General features: G+C 44.2%; 1 protein-coding gene across 1 annotated transcript in view; it reads right to left on the bottom strand.

The window, feature by feature from the left end:
- The window catches only part of LOC149436375 (kalirin-like), a 144974-nt gene that overhangs the window by 57311 nt on the left and 68823 nt on the right, over positions 1–18840 (bottom strand). The window contains exons 14-16 of the mRNA XM_089661682.1: positions 18152–18323; positions 5192–5424; positions 1915–2162 (exon numbers count right to left, since the gene is read on the bottom strand). Coding sequence (XP_089517808.1) covers positions 1915–2162; positions 5192–5424; positions 18152–18323 — 653 coding nt within the window. The remainder of the gene's footprint in view (positions 1–1914; positions 2163–5191; positions 5425–18151; positions 18324–18840) is intronic.

Genomic DNA, 18840 nt, shown 5'->3' on the forward strand with positions numbered 1-18840 from the left:
GGGTCAGTGGGAAGAATGTCCCTTACATTGGGGGTCAGTGGGAAGAATGTCCCTTACATTGGTGATCAGTGGGAAGAATGCTCCTTACATTGGTGGTCAGTGGGAAGAATGTTCCTTACATTGGTGGTCAGTGGGAAGAATGTCCCTTACATTGGGGGTCAGTGGGAAGAATGTCCCTTACATTGGGGGTCAGTGGGAAGAATGTCCCTTACATTGGTGATCACTGGGAAGAATGTCCCTTACATTGGTGGTCAGTGGGAAGAATGCTCCTTCCATTGGTGGTCAGTGGAAAGAATGTCCCTTACATTGGAGGTCAGTGGGAAGAATGTCCCTTACATTGGTGGTCAGTGGGAAGAATGTCCCTTACATTGGTGGTCAGTGGGAAGAATGTCCCTTACATTGGGGGTCAGTGGGAAGAATGTCCCTTACATTGGTGGTCAGTGGGAAGAATGTCCCTTACATTGGTGGTCAGTGGGAAGAATGCTCCTTCCATTGGTGGTCAGCGGGAAGAATGCCATCCTTACAGACAGGTAAAAGGATAAGTGGTGTCAAGCCTCTGGTTCTGGACAATGACAATGGCTCTGGAACACTGTAGGCACCATCAGGCTGAAGGACAATCTGCCACTCCTCAAGGAACCTTTACCAACCTCTGGAGGAACCCCGGTTGAGGAAGGCTGCTCCATGGGTTGTAACAAAGACCCAGTTTTGGCACACTGAGATAACAATGACTCTCTACTATAACTCATGGATCCATGAACTGTATAACGGCCTCCAAAAGCGGTTTCACAGCAACACCCAACATTATCACTGAGAGCCTTGAAGAAGGAGCTCCAAACCCCCTGAAAAGCGTTGGCTGTATTCTTTGACCAGTTCTATGGTCCGGAACCGGATCTTTTCTGCATATGACTCTTCACTCGAAGTGCTTCCCATACGTAGGGGATTAGAGGTGACCAGGGCCCACCTAGAACCTGCTGCCAGGCCACAGTTTGAGAACCCCTGATGAGAACCCCACCCCCAACACACACACACACACCCCCAGCGATTAACAGGCATTAGTGATAAAACCAAGAAAACCAAACAAGCAAAAGTCCAAAAAAAACTGTGAGTACCTCGTGAAAACATGCGCATCCTGGTGAAAATTTATTTTACATATTTAAAATAGTACATTTAAAATTATTAGTTACAATACAGGTACAATGATGAACATTGCGACTAGCGTTATATATTGCACGATCTGACGTCATCAATAGGACCGAGGGGGGGGGAGGGGATTTTATTTTTTCATTTTTTTTTTTTTTTTCCTCTTAAATAGTGCAAAATACTTTATACAGGAATGTACTTGGAAGGGGGCGGGGGGAGGGGGCTCTTCGAAAAAAACCAAATATTTTACAGTTTTACCGTGAACATATATTAAAATAAAACAGAAAATTAAAAGTCCAAATTAAAAGGAAAAAAAAAAAAAAAAAAAGTTACAGGCTGTACATTAAAATTGCCACAGACAATATAGAGAAATCTCCTCTTCGAGGAGTTGGGTTTTAGTCCGACGTAAAGCCACCAATTTACAGAATCGTAATATATGGCACAGAGTCCAGTTCAGACAGTTCCACGTTCTGTACAAAACCGATGACAGAACTCGTCTTTATTTTTATTTTTATTTTTTTTAACCTTCTTGTAAATCTGTACAATTATCAACATAAAAAAAAAAAAAAAAATCAAAAAAAAAAAAAAAAAAATCAAAAACAAACAAAAAAAATAAAAAAGGGAAATCGAGTTTCCTGCACGGCGGGGAGGGCCGCGCTCGCAGGGCTCCACATTCAAAAAACGCATTTCTTCCGACAGCACTGTGAACAAAAACCAGCAGAAATTTTCCCATAATCCACCACTGCTTCTGGGGCAGCCGTGTGTGGCACTTACTTGATGCTTCTGTCGCTACTGTCAGCAGAGGTCTTAGTAATTTGCCCCAAAACGGAGCCGGGGATCCAGCCTTCCGCCGCCGGGGAGTGGTCGTTGGCGGGCCGGTAGACCAGGAACATGTTCTGCTGGTTGATGGCCAGGATTTGTACAATCTCGCCCTGGTAGACGCAGATCTCGTTCTCTTTCAGTGCATAGTAATCCTGAACAATCGCCATGGACGCCGTTCCGTTACAGCCGGACACCTCGTGCTGAGGGATGGAGGAGGGGGGGAGGGGAGGGGGGAGGAGGAGAGAACGGACGTTAACACAAGCGGGAATCGCCACCGAGCTGTTCAACGGCAACACACCGGGACCGCAACAGGTTATACCAGGAGGGAAAGAAACGTAAAGGAGACAGAAGATGGGATCGGATTAAAGGGGCACTCCGGAGAAACACAGAAATTGCACATTTACATTCACTTAGAGGTCTCTGTGCCGTCACATACACCCCGACATTCATCTAGTGCACTGGCTAGCTGGGGGGTCCATATCTCCAATGACCTGAATGTCAGCATTTTCTGGTTCCTGTCTCAGCCTACCATGGAGGGGAGGGGCACCAGGCGGGGCTTGATTATGTAAGCAGAAGGTTGAAATCGCTGACTTTTCGTTCTGGAAATGCTGGTTTCCTGGCTGTCATGCTTGTTTCCTGGCTGTCATGCTGACTTTCTGGCTTCAGTGCTGGAAGAGAATGACCCAGAAGAAGAATAAACAAGGACAGCAGACTTTGCTCCGATTCCCCAGACATGGATATCCGGTCCACAGGGGCAATGCAGTGATGAAGACAGACGATCAGCGTGACAGCCAGGCAATTCGACTTTTCATAGGTAAGGAATGGCAGACGCTGGAAAGGAGTGAACAGATTTCCTCCAGACTGGGAATGCTGAATACATAACCCCCCCCCCCCCATCCCACCGCAACAGTCAGCGCCATATCAGGGGGTACTGGGACCCTACAGGCTGGAGGGGGGCCGCTCGAAACCCTCCACTGGCTGCCTGTACATGGTACATGTGGGCTCTGGTAGTGACACCTTCATTCCCTCAGTAAAAGTCTCAGCAAACACCACCCCAAATAAGGCAGAAGGGGCGGGATCAAACAGGTGGTTTCACAGGTAGGAGGGGCGGGGTTAGACACCAATGGTTACACAGGTAGGAGGGGCGGGGTTAGACACCAATGGTTACATAGGTAGGAGGGGCGGGGTTAGACACCAATAGTTACATAGGTAGGAGGGGCGGGGTTAGACACCAATGGTTACATAGGTAGGAGGGGCGGGGTTAGACACCAATGGTTACATAGGTAGGAGGGGAGGGGTTAGACACCAATGGTTACATAGGTAGGAGGGGCGGGGTTAGACACCAATGGTTACATAGGTAGGAGGGGCAGGATTAGACACCAATGGTTACATAGGTAGGAAGGGCGGGGTTAGACACCAATGGTTACATAGGTAGGAGGGGCAGGATTAGACACCAATGGTTACATAGGAAGGAGGGGCGGGATTAGACACCAATGGTTACATAGGAAGGAGGGGCGGGATTAACACCAATGGTTACATAGGAAGGAGGGGCGGGATTAGACACCAATGGTTACATAGGAAGGAGGGGCGGGATTAACACCAATGGTTACATAAACAGGAGGGGCGGGATTAGACACCATTGGTTACAAAGATAGAAGGGGCGGGATTAGACACCAATGGTTAAACACAGGTGGAAGGGGTGGGATTAGACACCAATGGTTAAACACGGGTAGCAAGGGCAGGGTTAAACACCAATGGTTACACAGGTAGGAGGGGCGGGATAAAACACAGGTGGGATTAGAGAACAATGGGTACACAGGTAGCAGGGGTGGGATTAGAGAACAATGGGCACAGAGGTAGAAGAGGAGGGATTAGAGAACAATGGGTACACAGGTAGAAGGGGTGGGATTAGAGAACAATGGGTACACAGGTAGAAGGGGGGATTAGAGAACAATGGGTACACAGGTAGAAGAGGAGGGATTAGAGAACAATGGGTACACAGGTAGAAGAGGAGGGATTAGAGAACAATGGGTACACAGGTAGAAGAGGGGATTAGAGAACAATGGGTACACAGGTAGAAGAGGAGGGATTAGAGAACAATGGGCACACAGGTAGAAGGGGCGGGATTAGAGAACAATAAGCACACAGGTAGAAGGGGCAAGATTAGAGAACAATGGGTACACAGGTAGAAGGGGTGGGATTAGAGAACAATGGGTACACAGGTAGAGGGAGCGGGATTAGAGAACAATGGGTACACAGGTAGAAGGGGTGGGATTAGAGAAAAATGGGTACACAGGTAGAAGGGGGGATTAGAGAACAATGGGTACACAGGTAGAAGGGGCGGGATTAGAGAACAATGGGCACACAGGTAGAAGGGGCGGGATTAGAGAACAATAAGCACACAGGTAGAAGGGGCGGGATTAGAGAACAATGATACACAGGTAGAAGGGGTGGGATTAGAGAACAATGGGTACACAGGTAGAAGGAGAGGGATTAGAGAACAATGGGTACACAGGTAGAAGGGGCGGGATTAGAGAACAATGGGCACACAGGTAGAAGGGAAGGGATTAGAGAACAATGGGCACACAGGTAGAAGGGGAGGGATTAGAGAACAATGGGCACACAGGTAGAAGGGGAGGGATTAGAGAACAATGGGTACACAGGTAGAAGGGGAGGGATTAGAGAACAATGGGTACACAGGTAGAAGGGGTGGGATTAGAGAACAATGGGTACACAGGTAGAAGGGAAGGGATTAGAGAACAATGGGTACAAAGGTAGAAGGGGTGGGATTAGAGAACAATGGGTACACAGGTAGAAGGGGTGGGATTAGAGAACAATGGGTACACAGGTAGAAGGGGCGGGATTAGAGAACAATGGATACACAGGTAGAAGGGGCAGGATTACAGAACAATGGGCACACAGGTAGAAGGGGCAGGATTAGAGAACAATGGGCACACAGGTAGAAGGGGCGGGATTAGAGAACAATGAATACACAGGTAGAAGGGGTGGGATTGCAGAACAATGGGTACACAGGTAGAAGGGGCGGGATTAGAGAACAATGGGTACACAGGTAGAAGGGCGGGATTGCAGGACAATGGGTACACAGGTAGAAGGGGCGGGATTGCAGGACAATGGGTACACAAGTAGAAGGGGCGGGATTAGAGAACAATGGGTACACAGGTAGAAGGGGCGGAGTTAGTCAGAACAGTTTACCTGACAGATGACTTACCTGGCTGTCGTACTTGTCGGTTGGCTGGTACAGATCATACCCTGGGCTGCCATTGGAGGTAGGTGTTTTCCGTTGCGGTAGAGACGGGTTTCGCGGTAGGTTGACGCATTTCTCGGAGCTCACAGGGGTGGTGGAGACGGGTCTGCTGCTGGGAGTCGGCGCCCGACTTATCTGGGGTTTGTTCATGGCGGCGTTGCTCTCCTTCCGCTGGTATTCTATTGGCGATTGCAGAGCTGGAGGCGGTACAGACAGGAACATCATGGCCTCACATTTACCTCATAAACCAGAGATCTGCGGCAAAACGCTCGCTGCGCATATCGCGGTTCAACAATAAAAACGACTTTCAATGCGTTTAGTTTTTAGCCCCTCCGTTCACTCGCAACAGATCCCTTCCGGGAGGATCCGTTCACCCAAACACACACGCATGCTGGCTTAGTATGACAACGCAAAAAAGCAGTGAACTCCAACAGCCAATCAGAATTCATCCCCCCCCCCGTGCGGACTAAAGAAACAGAATCACCGTGCTGTTAATTATCGCATGCAGATTTTTACCGCCCCCCCGTAGGGGGAATCTGGCTGTCACTCTCAGTGCATGCACAGCCCGAGGGCGGAACTGATTGCGTGACGCCGGACGCAGTGAGTACAGAGAGTGACATCATCATTCCGATGCGGCATTCACCAATCACACAGTGCACAGAGGTAAGAAGGCGGACTTACTAGGAGGAGGGGGCGGGGCAGCCATGAGAGGGAGAGAGAAGCAAAGAGTTAGGAAAAGGAGATAACAAAGGAAGAGAGAAAACATTATACTTCTAATAATAGACATTCTGGGCGGGGTTGGTGGAAGGTTCCCCCCCCCCCCACCCCCCGAGGACAACGACCCACGGACCACCCAAAGTCCCAGTACATTGTCCTGGATATGTGTGGGGGGCAGGAACACCGAGATAAAACGGCATTTATTTATGATCTTTACTGGACAAGAACAATCGATACCACCGACACGTTTCGGGGGACACGCCTCCCTTCTACAGGGCCACAAAAACGGTTTATGGAGGAATCGCACCACAAATCAGTGTAAAGCTTGGATTGAGATTAAAATGTGTCTGGAGACCTTGACGTAACCTGACCACAACGAGGGCCACCGACGGACTTTGGTGAGGGCCACTGACGGGTCCACAAACAATTTATTAGGCCTCGAAGGAAGAGGAGATCTAACCACCAAAACGTGTAGGTTGTATCCGATGTCCTTGTACAGTGGTCTCCAAACTGCGGCCCTTTGCTTGCCTTTATCTGGCCCTTGAGGCACTATTCCTGCCACTTAAATCAACTATTGGGCATATTTCTCCCACTGACACCAATGATGGGACACTATTCCTCCCACTGACACCAATGATGGGGCACTATTCCTCCCACTGACACCAATGATGGGGCACTATTCCTCCCACTGACACCAATGATGGGGCACTATTCCTCCCACTGACACCAATGATGGGGCATTATTCCTCCCACTGACACCAATGATGGGGCGCTATTCCCCCCCACTGACACCAATGATGGGGCACTATTCCCCCCCACTGACACCAATGATGGGGCACTATTCCTCCCACTGACACCAATGATGGGACACTATTCCCCCCCACTGACACCAATGATGGGGCACTATTCCTCCCACTGACACCAATGATGGGACGCTATTCCCCCCCACTGACACCAATGATGGGGCACTATTCCTCCCACTGACACCAATGATGGGGCACTATTCCTCCCACTGACACCAATGATGGGGCGCTATTCCCCCCCACTGACACCAATGATGGGGCACTATTCCCCCCACTGACACCAATGATGGGGCACTATTCCTCCCACTGACACCAATGATGGGGCACTATTCCTCTCACTGACACCAATGATGGGGCACTATTCCTCCCACTGACACCAATGATGGAACACTATTCCCCCCACTGTTACCAATGATGGGGCACTATTCCTCCCACTGACACCAATGATGGGGCACTATTCCTCCCACGGACACCAATGATGGGGCACTATTCCTCCCACTGACACCAATGATGGGGCGTTATTCCTCCCACTGACACCAATGATGGGGCGCTATTCCCCCCACTGACACCAATGATGGGGCACTATTCCTCCCACTGACACCAATGATGGGGCACTATTCCTCCCACTGACACCAATGATGGGGCATTATTCCTCCCACTGACACCAATGATGGGGCGCTATTCCCCCCACTGACACCAATGATGGGGCGCTATTCCCCCCACTGACACCAATGATGGGGCGCTATTCCCCCCACTGACACCAATGATGGGGCACTTTTCCTCCCACTGACACCAATGATGGGGCATTATTCCTCCCACTGACACCAATGATGGGGCACTATTCCTCTCACTGACACCAATGATGGGGCACTATTCCTCCCACTGACACCAATGATGGGGCACTATTCCTCCCACTGACACCAATGATGGGGCACTATTCCTCCCACTGACACCAATGATGGGGTACTATTCCTCCCACTGACACCAATGATGGGACACTATTCCTCCCACTGACACCAATGATGGGGCACTATTCCTCCCACTGACACCAATGATGGGGCACTATTCCTCCCACTGATACCAACTATTTCTCCTCCAAATACCAAAGTTGGACCATTGTTTGCTCCCACTGGCCACAGTCCAGCCCCCCTACAGTCTGAAGGACAGTAAACGGTTCTTGTTCAGCAAAGATCATAAAAGAACTCCCACCCCCTGTGTTCCCTCCCAGCCACATACTCGGGATTTGATAGAAAACGGGGCATTTGAGTCATGTGTATACTGATGACATACTGAGTTCAGCACAAAGTCCAATTGGAACATTCGGGAACTTCTTGCTGCTCTCAGACACTTGTCTTTCACTCCACTGAATGCGTTTTATACTACACTTAGATCGCGCCCCCTCCTCTCGCGCCAATTGCTCTATGGTGCACAGAGACTGGATCCAGCACAAAGTGCATAAGTTCCATTGGAACATCTGGGGTGACTTCTTGCTGGCCTCAGGCACTTGATGTAGCACCTCCTTATAGAGTGAGGTGGCTCTTGGTGAACAGAGAGAGGAGGGGCGCCATCTAAGTGTAGTATAAAACATATATATATTGGACTGAAAGACAAATGGCCACTCATAGAAAAAAGTTAAAATTAGTCACTCATCGATAAGGCCCTAACTTACTGATGAGCGAGTTCTTTTAACGGTTTGTGTAAGTTGCCAATTGTCTTTCACTCCAATAAACGCGTTTTATACTACACTTAGATGGCGCCCCCTCCTCTCTGTATTGGCTCAAGATTTGATCTTCTGATGAGCAATCGCTCCATGGTGCACAGAGACTGGTTCCAGCACAAAGTCCATTGGAACATCCAGGGACTTCTTGCTGGCCTCAGACACCTGATGTAGCTTAGAGAGTGAAGTGGCTCTGAGTGAACAGAGAGAGAGAGGAGGGGGCGGGATCTAAGTGTCGTATAGAACATATTTATTGGATTGAAAGACAACTTGCAACTTATAGAAACAGTTAAAAGAACTCGCTCATCAGTAAGGCCCTAACTTATTGATAGGTGAGCTCTTTCAACAGTTTAAGTTGGCAATTGTCTTTCACTCCAATAAACGCATTTTATACTACACCTAGATGGCGCTCCCTCCTCTCTCTATCGGAGATTTGATCTGATGAGCAATAGCTTTATGGTGCACAGAGACTGGATCCAGCACAAAGTACATTGGAACATCCTGGGACTTCTTTCTGGCCTCAGGCACCTGATGGGGCTTAGAGAATGAAGTGGCTCTGAGTGAACAGGGAGAGAGAGGAGGGGGCGCCATCTAAGTGTAGTATAAAACATATTTATTGGATTGAAAGACAGTCTGCAACTTGTACAAACAATTAAAAGAACTTTCTGATCAATAAGGCCCTAACTTCTTGATAAGTGAGTTCTTTCAACAATTTGTTGCGAATTGTCTTTCACTCCAATAAACACGTTTTATACTACACTTAGATCGCGCCCCCTCTTCTATCGACTCAAGATTTGATCTTCTGATGAGCAATCGCTCCATGGTGCACAGAGACTGGTTCCAGCACAAAGTCCATTGGAACATCCTGGGACTTCTTGCAGGCCTCAGACACCTGATGTAGCACCTCCTTAGAGAGTGAGGTGGCTCTGAGTGAACAGATAGAGAGAGGAGGGGGCGCCCTCTAAGTGTTGTATAAAATGTATTTATTGGATTGAAAGACAATTGGCAACTAATAGAAACAGTTAAAAGAACTCGCTCATCAACTAGGCCCCAACTAATTGATAAGCGAGTTCTTTCAAAGGTTTGTGTAAGTTGCCAATTGTCTTTCAATCCAGTAAATACGTTCTATACTACACTTGGATGGCGCCCCCTCCTCTCTCTCTATCTGTTCACTCAGAGCCACTTCACTCTCTAAGCTACATCAGGTGTCTGAGGCCAGCAAGAAGTTCCCGGATGTTCTAATGGACTTTGTGCTGGAACCAGTCTCTGTTCACCATAAAGCGATTGCTCATCAAAAGATCAAATCTTGAGTCGATAAAGAGAGGAGAGGGCGCAATCTATCGACTCAAGATTTGATCTTCTGATGAGCAATCGCTCCATGGTGCACAGAGACTGGTTCCAGCACAAAGTCCATTAGAACATCCGGGAACTTCTTGCTGGCCTCAGGGACCTGATGTAGCACCTCCTTAGAGAGTGAGGTGGCTCTGAGTGAACAGATAGAGAGAGGAGGGGGCGCCATCTAAGTGTTGTATAAAAGGTATTTATTGGATTGAAAGACAATTGGCAACTTATAGAAACAGTTAAAAGAAGTCACTCATCAATAAGGCCCTAACTTACTGATGAGCGAGTTATTTTAACGGTTTGTGTAAGTTGCCAATTGTCTTTCACTCCAGTGAACACATTTTATACTACACTTAGAGGGCGCCCCCTCCTCTCTCTATCGGAGATTTGATCTGATGAGCAATCGCTCTATGGTGCACAGAGACTGGATCCAGCACAAAGTCCATTGGAACACCCGGGGACTTCTTGCTGGCCTCAGACACCTGATGTAGCTTAGAGAGTGAAGTGGCTCTGGGTGAACAGATAGAGAGTGGAGGGGGCGGGATCTAAGTGTCGTATAGAACATATTTATTAGATTGAAAGACAATTGGCAACTTATAGAAACAGTTAAAAGAAGTCACTCATCAAAGAGGCCCTAACTTATTGATAGGTGAGCTCTTTTAACAGTTTAAGTTGGCAATTGTCTTTCACTCCTATAAAAACGTTTTAAACTACACTTAGATCGCGCCCCCTCCTCTCTCTATCAGAGATTTGATCTGATGAGCAATCGCTTTATGGTGCACAGAGACTGGATCCAGCACAAGGTCTATTGGAACATCCGGGAACTTCTTGCAGGCCTCAGACACCTGATGTAGCTTAGAGAGTGAGGTGGCTCTGAGTGAACAGATAGAGAGAGAGGAGGGGGCGCCATCTAAGTGTAGTATAAAACGTATTTATTGGATTCAAAGACAATTGGCAACTTATAGAAACAGTTAAAAGAACTCGCTCATCAACAAGGCCCTAACTTATTGATAAGCGAGTTCTTTCAAAGGTTTGTGTAAGTTGCCAATTGTCTTTCAATCCAGTAAATACGTTCTATACTACACTTAGATGGCGCCCCCTCCTCTCTCTCTATCTGTTCACTCAGAGCCACTTCACTCTCTAAGCTACATCAGGTGTCTGAGGCCAGCAAGAAGTTCCCAGATGTTCCAATGGACTTTGTGCTGGAATCCAGTCTCTGTGCACCATAAAGCGATTGCTCATCAAAAGATCAAATCTTGAGTCGATAAAGAGAGGAGAGGGCGCAATCTATCGACTCAAGATTTGATCTTCTGATGAGCAATCGCTCCATGGTGCACAGAGACTGGTTCCAGCACAAAGTCCATTAGAACATCCGGGAACTTCTTGCTGGCCTCAGGGACCTGATGTAGCACCTCCTTAGAGAGTGAGGTGGCTCTGAGTGAACAGATAGAGAGAGGAGGGGGCGGGATCTAAGTGTAGTATAAAAGGTATTTATTGGATTGAAAGACAATTGGCAACTTATAGAAACAGTTAAAAGAAGTCACTCATCAATAAGGCCCTAACTTACTGATGAGCGAGTTATTTTAACGGTTTGTGTAAGTTGCCAATTGTCTTTCACTCCAGTGAACACATTTTATACTACACTTAGAGGGGCCCCCTCCTCTCTCTATCGGAGATTTGATCTGATGAGCAATCGCTCCATGGTGCACAGAGACTGGATCCAGCACAAAGTCCATTGGAACATCCGGGGACTTCTTGCTGGCCTCAGGCACCTGATGTAGCACCTCCTTAGAGAGTGAGGTGGCTCTGAGTGAACAGATAGAGAGAGGAGGGGGCGGGATCTAAGTGTAGTATAAAATGTATTTATTGGATTGAAAGACAATTGGCAACTAATAGAAACAGTTAAAAGAACTCGCTCATCAACAAGGCCCCAACTTACTGATAAGAGAGTTCTTTCAACGGTTTGTGTAAGTTGCCAATTGTCTTTCAATCCAATAAATCCGTTTTATACAACACTTAGATGGCGCCCCCTCCTCAGGATTTGATCTTCTGATGAGCAATCGCTCCATGGTGAACAGAAACCGAACCCGGGACGACACGCATCACACTGGTCACCTCCTTCAAGGAGAGATCTTGGATTTACACCAGAACCAATCCTCCTTCCTATTGGTCCAGCACTATCACATATCTAGCATTACATTGGACGCTGTCTGGAATGTAAGAATCAGCACCTCTGTCGTACCGCTGGATTCCCAACGACAACTTACAGCTCACTGCACACGTTGCAATCTGATTGTACAATATTCTTTAGATCCACCAATGTAGTGCAAGTCCTTTCCTGATTGGATACAGACTGAATTGTTTAGGGAGGTCCCTGTGTTACATCGTTTTGGAAAATCCAAAAGCAGATTGTAGAAAGATCGTAAGATCAAATTGTAATGTATATGGGCAGCTTTATACTTCACTAAAGCCTTAACCACCTCCCATCCGGCCATTGTATATAAACGGACGGACGTGGCAGTGCAGGGGCAGATGGACGTTTATAAACGGCCTCCCCGCCCCCTGCTTGTGCGCGCTCCCTGGGAGCACACAGCACCGCGATCCGGTGCCCGCAGTGTCCTCCGATCGTCGGGCGGGACCTCTGTGTGAAGTCCCGATCATGTGATCACTGATTGGTCAATCAGTGATCACAGAAAGAGTAGTAAGCAAGATGTCACTTCTGACATCATTGCTTACTACGTGTGAAATCTGTGAATGATCACAGAGGTCACAAGGTACAGGGCCATTCACAACAGCCTTGTACCATGTGACAAGCTGTGACCAATCACAGCTCTCACAGTATTTCTCAATGGCTGCAAGAATGCAGCCAGAGAGAAGGAGGAATGATTCCTCTTACAGCCTTTATGGGTGTAAAAGCAATCAGTGTACAAAAAAAATCATCACCCCCCCACAAGTAGTACAGTGTCACCATCCTCCTCACTACCATCTAGTGGCCATAATGAGGTACTGTCCACATTCACACATTTGAATTGAGATAACACCCTGAGAACATTCGAGTTTCGCTAGAAAAACAGCTATGCAAATTTTTTTCTTTCTTTTTTTGTAAATACACCACTTTGTGTTTCTTATACTTTTCTTTTTTTTTAGGTTATAAAAGGTTTTAACTCCTTCCCTCCTGAGGGTAAAACAAATGTAAATGCCTAAGCACAATTCTGCAACATTGACCTGTGTTAGTAAAACCGTCCGTATCATCAAAACGACTTTATACATCCGGGTGGATTATACCGCATTTTCTTTTCAGAACAAATTGGGCTTTCATTTGGTGGTAAATGGTAATGGATATCTCCTGATTCTTTTTTTTTTATTATCAAAGGAAAACTTGTTTTGTTTGTTCAGCCTAATGATGGCTTCACTGATAGTGACAGCTCTTTGGATCTCATCTTGAGAGTTGACAGCAACAGATTCCAAATGCAAATAGCACACTTGAAATGAACTCTGGACCTTTTATCTGCTCATTGTAATTGGGATAATGAGGGAATAACACACACCTGGCCATGGAACAGCTGAGAAGCCAATTGTCCCATTACTTTTGGTCCCTTAACAAGTGGGAGGCACTAATGCAAACTGTTGTAATTCCTACACCGTTCACCTGATTTGGATGTAAATACCCTCAAATTAAAGCTGACAGTCTGCAGTTAAAGCACATCTTGTTCATTTCATTTCAAATCCATTGTGGTGGTGTATAGAGCCAAAAATGTTAGAGTTGTGTCAATGTCCCAATATTTATGGACCTGATTGTATATAATGATACAATGTATAATAGGATGTATATAATGATACAATTTATAATGGAATGTATATAATGATACAATGTATAATGGGATGCATATAATGATACAATGTATAATAGAATGTATATAATGATACAATGTATAATAGATGTATATAATGATACAATGTATAATAGATGTATATAATGATACAATGTATAATAGGATGTGTATAATGATACAATGTATAATAGATGCATATAATGATACAATGTATAATGGAATGTATATAATGATACAATGTATAATGGGATGTATATAATGATACAATGTATAATGGGATGTGTATAATGATACAATGTATAATGGAATGTATATAATGATACAATGTATAATAGGATGTATATAATGATACAATGTATAATGGAATGTATATAATGATACAATGTATAATGGGATGTATATAATGATACAATGTATAATGGGATGTGTATAATGATACAATGTATAATGGGATGTGTATAATGATACAATGTATAATAGGATGTATATAATGATACAATGTATAATGGAATGTGTATAATGATACAATGTATAATGGGATGTGTATAATGATACAATGTATAATGGAATGTATATAATGATACAATGTATAATGGAATGTTTATAATGATACAATGTATAATAGGATGTATATAATGATACAATGTATAATGGAATGTGTATAATGATACAATGTATAATGGGATGTGTATAATGATACAATGTATAATGGAATGTATATAATGATACAATGTACAATGGAATGTGTATAATGATACAATGTACAATGGAATGTGTATAATGATACAATGTATAATGGAATGTATATAATGATACAATGTATAATAGAATGTATATAATGATACAATGTATAATGGATGTATATAATGATACAATGTATAATGGGATGTATATAATGATACAATGTATAATGGGATGTATATAATGATACAATGTATAATAGAATGTATATAATGATACAATGTATAATAGGATGTATATAATGATACAATGTATAATGGGGTGTATATAATGATACAATGTATAATAGGATGTATATAATGATACAGTGTATAATAGAATGTATATAATGATACAATGTATAATAGGATGTATATAATGATACAATGTATAATAGGATGTATATAATGATACAATGTATAATAGGATGTATATAATGATACAATGTATAATAGGATGTATATAATTATACAATGTATAATAGGATGTACAGTCAGGTCCATAAATATTGGGACATCGACACAATTCTAACACTTTTGGCTCTATACACCACCGCAATGGATTTGAAATGAAACAAACAAGATGTGCTTTAACTGCAGACTGTCAGCTTTAATTTGAGGGTATTTACATCCAAATCAGGTGAACGGTGTAGGAATTACAATAGTTTGCATATGTGCCTCCCACTTGTTAAGGGACCAAAAGTAATGGGACAGAATGATAACCATAAATCAAACTTTCACTTTTTAATACTTGGTTGCAAATCCTTTGCAGTCAATGACAGCCTGAAGTGTGGAACGCATAGACATCACCAGACGCTGGGTGTCATCCCTGGTGATGCTCTGCCAGGCCTTTACTGCAACTGTCTTCAGTTCCTGCTTGTTCTTGGGGCATTTTCCCTTCAGTTTTGTCTTCAGCAAGTGAAATGCTCAATCGGATTCAGGTCAGGTGATTGGCCATTGCAGAACATTCCACTTCTTTGGTGTCTTTTGCAGTCTGCTTTGGGTCATTGTCCATCTGCACTGTGAAGCGTCCAATGAGTTGTGAAGCATTTGGCTGAATATGAGCCGATAATATTCCCGAAACACTTCACAATTCATCCGGCTGCTTCTGTCAGCAGTCACATCATCAATAAATACAAGAGAAGCAGTTCCATTGGCAGCCATACATGCCCACGCCATGACACTACCACCACCATGATCACTGATGAGGTGGTATGCTTAGGACCATGAGCAGTTCCTTCTCCATACTCTTCTCTTCCCATCACTCTGGTACAAGTTGATGTCGGTCTCATCTGTCCATAGGATGTTGTTCCAGAACTGTGAAGGCTTTTTTACATGTCGTTTGGCAAACTCTAATCTGGCCTTCCTGTGTTTGAGGCTCACCAATGGTTTCCATCTTGTGGTGAACCCTCTGTATTCACTCTGGTGAAGTCTTCTCTTGATTGGTGACTTTGACACACATACACCTACCTCCTGGAGGGTGTTCTTGTTCTGGCCAACTGTTGTGAAGGGTGTTTTCTTCACCAGGGAAAGAATTCTTCGCTCATCCACCACAGTTGTTTTCCGTGGTCTTCCGGGTCTTTTGGTGTTGCTGAGCTCACCGGTGCGTTCCTTCTTTTTAAGAATGTTCCAAACAGTTGTTTTGGCCACGCCTAATGTTTTTGCTATCTCTCTGATTGGTTTGTTTTGTTTTTTCAGCCTAATGATGGCTTCACTGATAGTGACAGCTCTTTGGATCTCATCTTGAGAGTTGACAGCAACAGATTCCAAATGCAAATAGCACACTTGAAATGAACTCTGGACCTTTTATCTGCTCATTGTAATTGGGATAATGAGGAAATAACACACACCTGGCCATGGAACAGCTGAGAAGCCAATTGTCCCATTACTTTTGGTCCCTTAATAAGTGGGAGGCACATATGCAAACTGTTGTAATTCCTACACCGTTCACCTGATTTGGATGTAAATACCCTCAAATTAAAGCTGACAGTCTGCAGTTAAAGCACATCTTGTTCGTTTCATTTCAAATCTATTGTGGTGGTGTAAAGAGCCAAAAATGTTAGAATTGTGTCCATGTCCCAATATTTATGGACCTGACTGTATATAATGATACAATGTATAATAGAATGTATATAATGATACAATGTATAATGGGATGTATATAATGCTACAATGTATAATGGGATGTATATAATGATACAATGTATAATAGGATGTATATAATGATACAATATAATGGAATGTATATAATGATACAATGTATAATGGAATGTATATAATGATACAATGTATAATGGAATGTATATAATGATACAATGTATAATGGAATGTATGTAACGATACAATGTATAATAGAATGTATATAACGATACAATGTATAATAGGATGTATATAATGATACAATGTATAATGGGATGTATATAACGATACAATGTATAATGGGATGTATATAATGATACAATGTATAATAGGAATGTATATAATGATACAATGTATAATAGGATGTATATGATACAATGTATACTGTAATGTATATAATGAAACAATGTATAATGGAATGTATATAATGATACAATGTATAATGGGATGTCAATAATGATACAATGTATAATGGAATGTATATAATGATACAATGTATAATGGGATGTAAATAATGATACAATGTATAATAGGATGTATATAATGATACAATGTATAATGGGATGTATATAATGATACAATGTATAATAGGATGTATATAATGATACAATGTATAATGGGATGTAAATAATGATACAATGTATAATAGGATGCATATAATGATACAATGTATAATAGGATTTATATAATGATACAATGTATAATAGGATGTATATAATGATACAATGTATAATGGATGTATATAATGATACAATGTATAATGGAATGTATATAATGATACAATGTATAATGGAATGTATATAATGATACAATGTATAATAGGATGTATATAATGATACAATGTATAATAGATGTATATAATGATACAATGTATAATAGGATGTATATAATGATACAATGTATAATAGGATGTATATAATGATACAATGTATAATAGGATGTATATAATGATACAATGTATAATAGGATGTATATAATGATACAATGTATCTCTCTCCTTTATTCATAGAGAAAAATAAAAAGAAGGGGAGTGGGCTGTATAGTGACTGATCACTGTGACAGCCAATTAGAGGCCATCACAGCGATCATGTGACCCGGAATTGGGAGTCCTGGGTCCCGATCGTTAGAACGGGACTCTGGGCTCTCAGTGACCCCCCCTGGTCTTTGTGCTGGGAGCGCACTGTGCGGTGCACTCCCAGCAGAAAGAGAAGTATGCAAATATGCGCACCCCATGGAAAAAATCCCAGTTCTGTGAGGCCGCATATTTGGGTTCCAGAGCCCCCTTGCCACTCAACAGATGGAGCCCTATAGACGCTATGGGGATTTCAGGCAGGTTCATCTATAATCCATTCCCAATGTATTGATTAGCATCATTCTAAAGCGAACAGATTAAGCCTTTCCTGCTGCTGGGCGCCGGCCCTTTAAGAGAGAGTCATGCTGAAGGCGTTCTGCGGACTTCTCAATTATTGCGATTGACTGTCACCGCAACCCCCGACTGCCACCGTTGTCGGTGACCGCGCAGCCACAGTGCTGGGGGTGCCGACTGGGCATGCTCCCAGCGCAACGCAGGATGGATGCCCATAAATGGCGGCGTGGCATAGGGCCCACCGATAAGAGCAGCAAATCTACACAACGTCCCTCGGCTCCCCACTCACCGTTCACGAAGTCTCGCTGCGTTTCCAACACTTGACCAATGTCCTGCACCCAGGCCTGTTTGATCTCGGGGTTGGCGGCCTGGAGAATGACGCGTTCCGAGGACTCGCGGCTCCTCAGAGCAAACTTACAGGGATCGTTGTCGATGTTTTCCTCCAGGACGAGATAGTTCATCTGTCAGCAAAAGGTGGGAGGAGGTTAGAAGGCAGAAAACTACAACATGAGCACTTCGTGTTTCCAGAGATTGACCCAAACTTACTGCTTTCAGAGATTTCTAGGACTCCGAGAACTGTGCACAGCGCCAATCGGGGTCCAAAAATGGCGCATCAGTGGTGTGTGTGAAATCTTACTGGAGACCTTAGAATGGAAGATCCGGGGCTTTTTATCAGCAGGAATGCTGCACCTCCAGCACTGAATGTATGTAATGGCAATGGGTGGTGGGGAATGCTGAAGGGTCTACTGATGCTGAAAGGGGGGGGGGGGTCATTTGTTGCTGAATGAGACCTGCTGTAGAGGGGTCCATTGATGCTGGCTACTGGGAGGTCTACTGTCACCAATGATGAGGCACTATTCCTCCCACTGATACCAATGATGGGGCACTATTCCTCCCACTGATACCAATGATGGGGCACTATTCCTCCCACTGACACCAATGATGGGACACTATTCCTCCCACTGACACCAATGATGG

Source organism: Staurois parvus, unplaced genomic scaffold (genome assembly GCF_062004578.1).
Source record: "Staurois parvus isolate SC_StPar_1 unplaced genomic scaffold, SC_StPar_1.0 ptg001366l, whole genome shotgun sequence".
NCBI classification, from domain to species: domain Eukaryota; kingdom Metazoa; phylum Chordata; class Amphibia; order Anura; family Ranidae; genus Staurois; species Staurois parvus.